At 37.4% G+C, this 9,640-nt stretch overlaps 1 protein-coding gene across 1 annotated transcript; it reads left to right on the top strand.

Moving 5' to 3' along the window:
* The first annotated feature begins 1,420 nt into the window (after window positions 1-1,420).
* LOC111779967 (malignant T-cell-amplified sequence 1 homolog) lies at window positions 1,421-8,631 on the top strand. Its single transcript, XM_023660190.1, has 8 exons — window positions 1,421-1,605; window positions 2,373-2,454; window positions 2,663-2,730; window positions 2,842-2,939; window positions 7,653-7,789; window positions 7,891-7,958; window positions 8,236-8,299; window positions 8,389-8,631. The coding sequence occupies exons 1-8, from the start codon at window positions 1,595-1,597 to the stop codon at window positions 8,404-8,406; spliced, it is 546 nt and encodes a 181-aa protein (XP_023515958.1). The 5' UTR covers window positions 1,421-1,594; the 3' UTR covers window positions 8,407-8,631.
* Window positions 8,632-9,640: the final 1,009 nt, after the last annotated feature.

Below are 9,640 nucleotides of genomic sequence, written 5' to 3'. Positions count from 1 at the left end.
AATTGTGGGTCACGTATTGAATACTTTAAGAAATCTATACGGCTAACGACGACATCGCAAGTAAAGACCATGTCACATGCATAGAATATATATTTAATTTCTTAGACCTTAGGTTCGTATAGGACGTCTTTAGTTTATTTGATATTTCTTATGAGATCTTTTCTTAAACATGTAAGTCCATGACATTAAGGGGTGTACATGGTACGGGTTGGGTTGGGTTGAGCAATTTCAAAACTTTTCACAATCCAACCCAACCACCTCTATTTTCGGGTTGGGTTGTCAATTTTTTTTTAGTTTTATTTATCCGCAATTTATAATTATTAGTTATTAGGATACAATCTTAAAAATTCAATAAAAAACACTGTAACTGTCTTACAATCCAACTCAACTAACTTTTCACAACCCAACCCAATCCTCTATTTACCGGTTGGGTTGTCAATTTTTTTAAAATTTTATTTATCCACAATTTATAATTATTAGATACCATCCTAGATAAGGGTTGTCAATTTTTTTAAAATTTTATTTATCCACAATTTATAATTATTAGATACCATCTTAGATAAAATATATTAAAAATATATATTAAGAGTTAACAAATAAACACAAATCAATCTATAATTATCCAAAAATAAATAAAATTCAATAAAAAAAATGTAATATTTCTTGAATGGGTTAAAGTATAAAAATAGAGGATAGATCATGAAATTAAATAAACAATAAGAATGATTAATTTAAATATATTACATCGAACTAGGTAAGCATTATTTTTAATTAAACAAAATAATAAAAATATTATTTGCTTGGGGTCGAATTCGGGGTGAGTCTGGCCAAAGTACCACTCTGGCAAACCCATTAATATGTAAGGATTCTTAATATATTTTATATATTTTTTATTTGACTTGGGTCAACCCGAAGATTTTGTCCCACGAACTCAAAATCGAACTAATTCAGTTCGGGTTCAGAAAAATGAACTCAATCCTACTCCAAATGCTAATCCAACCCAACCCAACTCTTCGTAGTTCGAGTTGGGTTGGTCCAGATTGTCGGGTTAAATGTACACCCCTAATGACATTGTTTTATGAACATGCTCGCATAAGAGGTTACGTCATACGTACGATAATGACTTTAAATTAGTTGAAAACTAGGGTCGTTATGGACATGAGAAACAATTTAATAATNTTTTTTTTTTTTTTTTTTTTTTTTTTTTTTTTTTTTTTTTTTACAATAATTTTGCTTCTGCCCTATATTTATTATATTTATTTAAATTACATTATTTATTAAAAAAATCGAGGTTACTTATGTAAACGTTTTTTTGCGTGGCCCACAAAATGAACAAAAGCCCAATAAATTAAAAAAAATAAAAGCCCAAGTTTCCGGCCCAAGAGTCCCGACCGGCTTAATACACACGCAGCCGCTCTCCGCCGGTAAATCTTCTCTCGACGTCTGCGTACTCTCTTCCCATTTCCACACCGATCCTCTGGTGTGCTCCGAGCAATTGTCTCCCATCGTTCTGGAGTCCTCTTCAAATTCAATCTAACAATCTGTATTTTCTGAAATTTTTATTAGGATTCTCTTCAAATAACTCTGCGGCATCATGTTCAAAAAGTGAGTTCTCTCTATATTGCTCGTTATTCGGCTATGATTTCATGTCTTTGCTTGATGATTGTGGAAAATGATATCTAGGTTTTGTTTTTCGGGGATTAAAATATGAGGAAATGCTTTGATTTCTTCACTTTTTGTTACTGTTCTCTGGATTTTGCACGATTAGTGTCTTTTCTCTCGTTCTGCTCTGTCGGTTTGTTTGTAGGGTTGATTCTTCTCATAGGAAAAGAGGATTGTTTTGCTTCTGTTTTTCGATTGATTGTTTTGCCCTAGATTTCTACTTGCCGAGAGTTGCTATCGTTGTCGTAATGTGTCATAATGTGCGGAAATAATCATTTGAAACTTCGATATAAGACATAAACTTCATCTTAAAATAATATCATGAGCTTACTTGTTCGAAAACATCGTTAAAACGACACAACGAAACACTAAATGAATTAAATAAACATTAGAATTAGAAAAATAAACATTAGAATTAGAAACATCATATCCTAATCTAAGTCTAAGAAAATAAATGCAACTGTGTCATGGTTTCAAGTTGCGATGTTGTCGTCAGCCGTTGAGGCCTTGCCTTTACCTGAAAAAAGGATTGTTTTGCTTCTATTTTTTCGTTTGATTCTTTTGGACAGCTGTGGATAAATCATTGTTGCTGAATTTGAACATTGAATTGAAATGATAGTTTTGGAGTTGGGATGTTTTCTTGTGGAGTTGAGTGAGTGTGTTGTTTGTACAAATCTTTCAATTGTGTTCTTTTTGCTGTCTTATTGTAGGTTTTCTACTGAGGACGTGTCTGCCCAGAATCAAGTCAAGGCATCGGTGCAACGGAGGATTCGGCAAAGCATAGCTGAAGAAGTAAGTACTGGTTTAACCGTTCGAATCTCGGAATCATATTCATTAGATAAGAACTGATATCTATCTATTGATTTAACCATTCGAATCTCGGAATCATATTCATTAGATAGCAATTGATATCTATGTATTGGTTTAACAGTTCGAATCTCTGAATCATATTCATTAGATAGCAACTGATATCTATCTGTTTTTTGTCTTTTGATTGCAGTATCCTGGACTGGAGCCAGTTTTGGATGATTTGCTTCCTAAAAAAGCTCCTCTGATTGTAACTAAGTGGTTCGAACTTCTGTTTGCTTCTATTTTTGCAGAAAATGATGGATGTTCTTTGTTTTTCTTCGTTCATTTGATCATATGAGGCTTATGTTGGATTTTTGTTTTGAATTATAGTCAAAACCATCTCAATCTGGTTGTTGTGAACAATGTGCCACTCTTTTTCAATATCCGTGATGGGCCCTACATGCCTACATTAAGGTTGCTTCATCAATGTAATGTTCTTCTGATAACCCTTTTAACTTCTGTTGCAATACATATCATTTTTGTAGATCTTTGTTCTTAAACATGTAAGCCCATTGCATTGTTTTATGAAGATGTTTGAAATGAATATTTCCGCACAAGATGTTATGTCGTGCATGTAGTAGTGACTTTAGGTTAGTAGAAAACTAGGGTCGTTACAATATTCTTCTGACAACCCTTGTAACTTTTGTTGCAATACATATCGTAGGTGTTGAGGATTGTTGGGAGGGAGTCCCACATTGACTAATTAAGAGGACAATCCTTGGTTTGTAAGTAAGGAATACATCTCCATTGGTAGGAGGCCGTTTGGGGAAACCAAAAGCAAAACCATGAGAGTTATGCTCAAAGTGGACAATATCATACCATTGTGGAGGTTTGTGGTTCTTAACATGGTATCAGAGTCATGCCTTTTACTTAGTCATGTCAATAGAATCCTAAAATGTCGAACAAAGAAGTTGTGAGCCTCGAATGTGTAGTCAAAAAGTGACTCGAGTGTCGAACAAAGGTGTACTTTGTTCGATGACTCCAGAGAAAGGAGTCGAGCCTCAATTAAGGGGAGGTTGTTCGAGGGCTCTATAGACCTCAAGGGAGGTTCTACGGTGTACTTTGTTTGAGGGGAGGATTGTTGAGGATGGTTGGGAGGGAGTCCCACATTGGCTAATTAAGAGGACGATATGCGTTTATAAGTAAGGAATACATCTCCATTGGTATGAAGCCTTTTGGGGAAACCATAAGCAAAACCATTTGAGCTTATGCTCAAAGTGGACAATATCATACCATTGTGGAGGTCCGTGGTTCTTAACATGGTATCATAGCCATGCCCTTTACTTGGTCATGTCTATAGAATTCTCAAATGTCTAACAGAGAAGTTGTGAGCCTTGAATGTGTAGTCAAAAAGTGACTCAAGTGTCGAACAAAGGGTGTGGTGTACTTTTCGAGGGCTCCAAAGAAAGGAGTCGAGCCTCAATTAAGGGGAGGCTGTTCGAGGGCTCTATAGGCCTCAAGCGAGGCTCTATAGTGTACTTTGTTCAAGGGGAGGATTGTTGGGAGGGAGTCCAACATCGGCTAATTAAGAGGACGATCGTGGGTTTATAAGTAAGGAATACATCTTCATTGGTATGAGGCCTTTTGGGGAAACCAAAAGACAAACCATGAGAGCTTATGTGAGATTATTTATGTCCAGATTAGAAGTAGCTTACGATTATATAGGCACAAAATATGTGAGATCCCGCATTAGTTGGAGAGGAGAACGAAACATTCTTTATAAGGGTGTGGAAACCTCTCCCTAGCAAACGTGTTTTAAAAACCTTGTGGGGAAGCTTGAAAGGGAAAGTCCAAAGAGGACAATATTTGCTAGCGGTGGGCTTGGGCTGTTACAGAATACTTAGATCTCGGTTTGGAAAGGAAATTGGGAATGGGGAAATGGTTCATCTGGTTGTTTATAACTAATTTTTCCATTTCCTACTTGTGGCTTCCCAATGAGCTCATCAAAAGCTCTACTGTAGAATGCTGAGTAAAGCACTTTGTGGTATATTTGCGCTGAAAGGGATTGGAGACGCTTTGGAAACATACCAAGAGAGTTTAATCTTATTCCGTAACAGCCCAAGCCCACCGCTAACAAATATTTTCATCTTTGGGCTTTCCCATTCAGGCTTCCCCTCAAGGTTTTTAAAACGCGTCTGCTAGGGAGAGGTTTCCACACCCTTATAAAGGAATGTTTTGTTCCCCTCTCCAATCGATGTGAGATCTCACAATTCACCCCCCCTTGAGGGTTCAACGTCCTCGCTAGCACATCGCCCGGTGTCTAGCTTTGATATCATTTGTAACAGCCCAACCTCATCACTAGCAAATATTGTTCTCTANAATACATCTTCATTGGTATGAGGCCTTTTGGGGAAACCAAAAGACAAACCATGAGAGCTTATGTGAGATTATTTATGTCCAGATTAGAAGTAGCTTACGATTATATAGGCACAAAATATGTGAGATCCCGCATTAGTTGGAGAGGAGAACGAAACATTCTTTATAAGGGTGTGGAAACCTCTCCCTAGCAAACGTGTTTTAAAAACCTTGTGGGGAAGCTTGAAAGGGAAAGTCCAAAGAGGACAATATTTGCTAGCGGTGGGCTTGGGCTGTTACAGAATACTTAGATCTCGGTTTGGAAAGGAAATTGGGAATGGGGAAATGGTTCATCTGGTTGTTTATAACTAATTTTTCCATTTCCTACTTGTGGCTTCCCAATGAGCTCATCAAAAGCTCTACTGTAGAATGCTGAGTAAAGCACTTTGTGGTATATTTGCGCTGAAAGGGATTGGAGACGCTTTGGAAACATACCAAGAGAGTTTAATCTTATTCCGTAACAGCCCAAGCCCACCGCTAACAAATATTTTCATCTTTGGGCTTTCCCATTCAGGCTTCCCCTCAAGGTTTTTAAAACGCGTCTGCTAGGGAGAGGTTTCCACACCCTTATAAAGGAATGTTTTGTTCCCCTCTCCAATCGATGTGAGATCTCACAATTCACCCCCCCTTGAGGGTTCAACGTCCTCGCTAGCACATCGCCCGGTGTCTAGCTTTGATATCATTTGTAACAGCCCAACCTCATCACTAGCAAATATTGTTCTCTATGGGTTTTCCCTTTCGGGCTTCTCCTCAAGGTTTTTAAAACGTGTTTGATAGGGAGAAGTTTCCACACCCTTATAAAGAATGTTTTGTTCTCTTCTCCAACCGATGTGATACTCTCGTTTTCATATGAGAGCTCCTTAGATAAGTTGTGTAATTTTTCATTTGGAAGGTATTTTGACCTCTCTTGGTCACAGTTTGGAGATACTTAATGATACTCTAGCCGTGTAAAGGATATTTAGCTAACTTTCTAATTTCTTTGAAATTTACTAATGATGGGTCGGCAAGAAAATGGGAACAACCTTCTTTATTAGTTTAAAGAACGGACTTTGGAGTTGGTCTCAGTGGACGAATTCCAATCGCATCTCCTATCACAACTAGCCAATCTGAGGAAAGAGGGTTTACAACCAACTTTCCATTTAAACATAGTTGTTACACACCCCGTGGGCACCCCACACAACGCCCTAGTACGCACCCATGCTCTAGTATTAGTGGGTTCCGCGGGATGCGTGTTTTATGAAGGACATCTTTGCTTTAACTCCTAATAGGAGAGTGCTTTATCGAGTGGGAGGGCGGGTGGGCTAGTACGAGGTAATTTTTTATTGATTAAGGAACTAAGTGTTGAGAAGGATAGACATAAAGATGTTCTTATTCATGCACGATTTTTCCGAAGTCTCACCTTGTCACCTCATCTCCCCTCGATGAGAGGTTTAGTGTTCACATATCCAACCATAGACTTTTAGAACTAAAGTTTCCATGATTACTCCATAGCCACCTTCCTTCAAACCATACTACTAAAGATAACAAGTACTATAGCATTAGGCCTCCAATCGTGAATACGTACATCAGTAGGGGTACTAAGGGAATTAATTGGAGGACGAAAGGATAATGGTACGTAAAGTTAGTTCGGAGTACGATAGTATGCTTTTGGATTATATTTGGAAGTGTTCATTTTTCTTTTATCTTTATCGTTGGGTAGAACAATAGTGTTCTTGGATAGGGAGAGTAACCAACACCCTCGAATCGATTGGAAGGTTTGCTTCTTTTCTGTATCGTAATCGTTGATTTGTTGTGGTTGTCGCTCTGTTCTTATTGATTTTAGTACAAAAGTTAAAATCTAAGAAGCTCTAAGGAACCCAAGGATGTTCAAAAACCAAAGGTAAAGAGTAATGATGGTCAAAAGACGCATACAATGACATTAGCTGAAAGGACACCGTTCAGTTGTAGGGATCAACTCTACAAGAGACTACCAGATACTGAACTACAAGCGAGGAAAGAAAAAGGGTTGTGTTATTGTTGTGATGAGAAACACTCGATTAGCTTCGGTTAAAAAAAAAAAAAAAGCTCCGACTTCTGGTAACAACAAACGAGATAGAAGATGAAATGGAAGATGTGCATGAGGAGACTTAGATGTTAGAAGTGAGTTCGGCGGTGGAGTTATCGCCAAACTCGGTGGTTGGTCTATCCACACCATGAAACTAAAAGGGTTTATCGAGGATCACGACGTTATAATATTGATAGATTGTGGAGCAACACACGAGTTGGAAAGTTGCCTTCGACGTAATCTACTAGCTACGGTGTTGTTATGGGAACTTGGGAAGCGGTGAAAGGGAAGGGACTCTGTTGAGGAGTTCTCGAGCCTTGTCACTGGAGTTGAGAATCATGGTGAATGTGGATTTGTTTCGTTATCCTCGTGCTCAAAAGCCCGAGATCGAATGCTTGATAGATGAAATGTTAGCTGGTGGAATTATTAGGCCCAATATTAGCCTGGTTTCGAGTCAAGTACAAGGATGATAGTTGAACACGAGTTATAACCAGATAGGAATGGACAAGGAGTCCATTGCTAAGACCGTTTTTCGAACTCATGAAGGCCATTACGAAGTTTTGGTCATGTCATTCGGCCTTACAAATGCCCTTATGAATCAACATTACGACCTCTCCTTCGACCGTTTGTTCTCGTCTTTTTTTATGACATTCTTGTTTATAGTACTGATTTGTTCTCGTCATTATCATTATCCATTCCTCAGTTCCAGATTATGACTTGTACCATTCTATTTGGTTTGCAGATCCTAACATTATGAAAAAATTACAAGTAGACAGAGGTGCCATAAAGTTTGTCCTTGCTGGTGCTAACATAATGTGTCCTGGTCTTACGTCCCCTGGCGGTGCCTTGGACGATGAAGTCGAAGCCGATACACCTGTGGTAAAATATCCGCTCTTATCTATCGACTCGAAATCTCCGTTGTTTATTCCGTTTGTGATTGTTAGTAGGTTTCTTATATAGAATCAAACATTTTTTTTCAGGCAATAATGGCAGAAGGGAAGCAACATGCTCTTGCTATTGGCTTCACAAAGATGTCAGCCAAGCAAATGTGAGTAAACTTGTCAAATAACTGTAACGGGCTTAGATATTGTCCTCTTTAGGCTTTCCCTTAAGATTTTTAAAACGCGTCAGTTAGGGAGAGGTTTCCACGTCGGTTGGGGAGGAGAACGAAGCATTCTTTATAAGGGTGTAGAAACCTCTCCCTAACAGACGCGTTTTAAAAGCCTAAAGAGAACAACATTTGGTAGCGGTGGACTTGGATTGTTACCATAACGGTGACGTGGTGTGGATAAAACTTAAGAAAACTCCTCGTTTGTAATTTACAGAAGGGCGACGAACAAAGGGATTGGCGTGGACAATATGCATTACCTTAACGACGGTCTTTGGAAGGTATATATTAGTTCCCTTCCCTCCCATGTTTCTTCATGCTGCCTAGTGTTGATGTTGAATGTCGAAGCTATATCTTATTTCGGTTGCAGATGGAACGACTCGATTGAGGGTATCTTAAAGAAACAACGTTGGGGGACGGGTGGGGGCGACACGACTTAGAGAACGAACTTTGTTTAATTTCTTCATTCTCTGCACTTTTGAGTTACAAGTCTTAACAGCCTGTTTTGTCTCCATATTTTTAGTATCAGAATTGTACTTAAAATCCCTTTGCATTATTATGTGAATCTGCTCTCCTTGCACTTCTTCACAACATCATTTGGGTTTCTGCTTAATTCTTGAGCGCCTTTATTATTGGTTAAGCTATGCTCAAATTAACGATCTCCACGGGTTGGAGATGGGGAAGGGTTTTCCGTCCCTATTCCTGTCACCTATTTCATGTTTTTTTGGGATGATACCACTTGTCACGATCGCACTTTGATGGTAGCGGACTTGCGATTGTGTGGCACTCACTTTCCAACAACAAGTGAGTTAAGTTTATTCGTTCTTACTTTGTTTACGGCCAAGCGACGTATGCTCGAGCCTCTGGCTTCGGTTCAAGAAGAAAGTTTTAGAAAATGGGGGCAGGGAGATTTTGAAAGAGTTTAAAGCAAGATGTGAGAAAATTGAAATTGGTGTTATATGGGAATGTAAGCAAAAGGCAACAACAACGGCTTACTGCATATAACTATCGGGTAGGGAGATGGGATACATATAATTATTGGGTAGGGAGAAGATCCCATATAATTATCGGGTAGGGAGAAGGGATAATTTTTTCTCGTTTATTAGATAGGGGGATGGGATAATTTTTTCTCGTTTATTAGATAGGGAGATGGGATAATTTTTCCTCGTTTATCGGATAAGGAGATGGGATAATTTTTTTTCGTTTGAGATGGGGAGATTGGATAACTTTTTTTCGTTCGGATAGGGAGATGGGATAATTTTTTTCTCGTTTATCGGGTAGGGAGACGTGATAATTTTTTCTCGTTTATTATTTTTTAAAAGAATAATTATTTTAAAATTTTCATTTTTCAATATAATTTTTATTAAAAATTGTAAAAATAAATTAATATATATTATATATATATATAAAATGATCCGATAATTTCTAAAAAAATCAAAATTTAATATTACAACATAATTCTTTAAAATTTTAAAATATATATTATAGTCTTAAAATTAATAGATTTATTTTTTTAATATAGCAAAAAAAAAAAACATAAATATTAAAAAAAACATAAATAAATAAATAAATAAATATATATATATATATATATATATATATATATATATATATATATATAT

Source organism: Cucurbita pepo, chromosome LG18 (assembly GCF_002806865.2).
Source record: "Cucurbita pepo subsp. pepo cultivar mu-cu-16 chromosome LG18, ASM280686v2, whole genome shotgun sequence".
In the NCBI taxonomy this organism is placed as follows: Eukaryota; Viridiplantae; Streptophyta; class Magnoliopsida; order Cucurbitales; family Cucurbitaceae; genus Cucurbita; species Cucurbita pepo.
The sequence above is the reverse complement of the archived record's forward strand: the minus strand, read 5'-3'. Positions and strand labels throughout refer to the sequence as shown.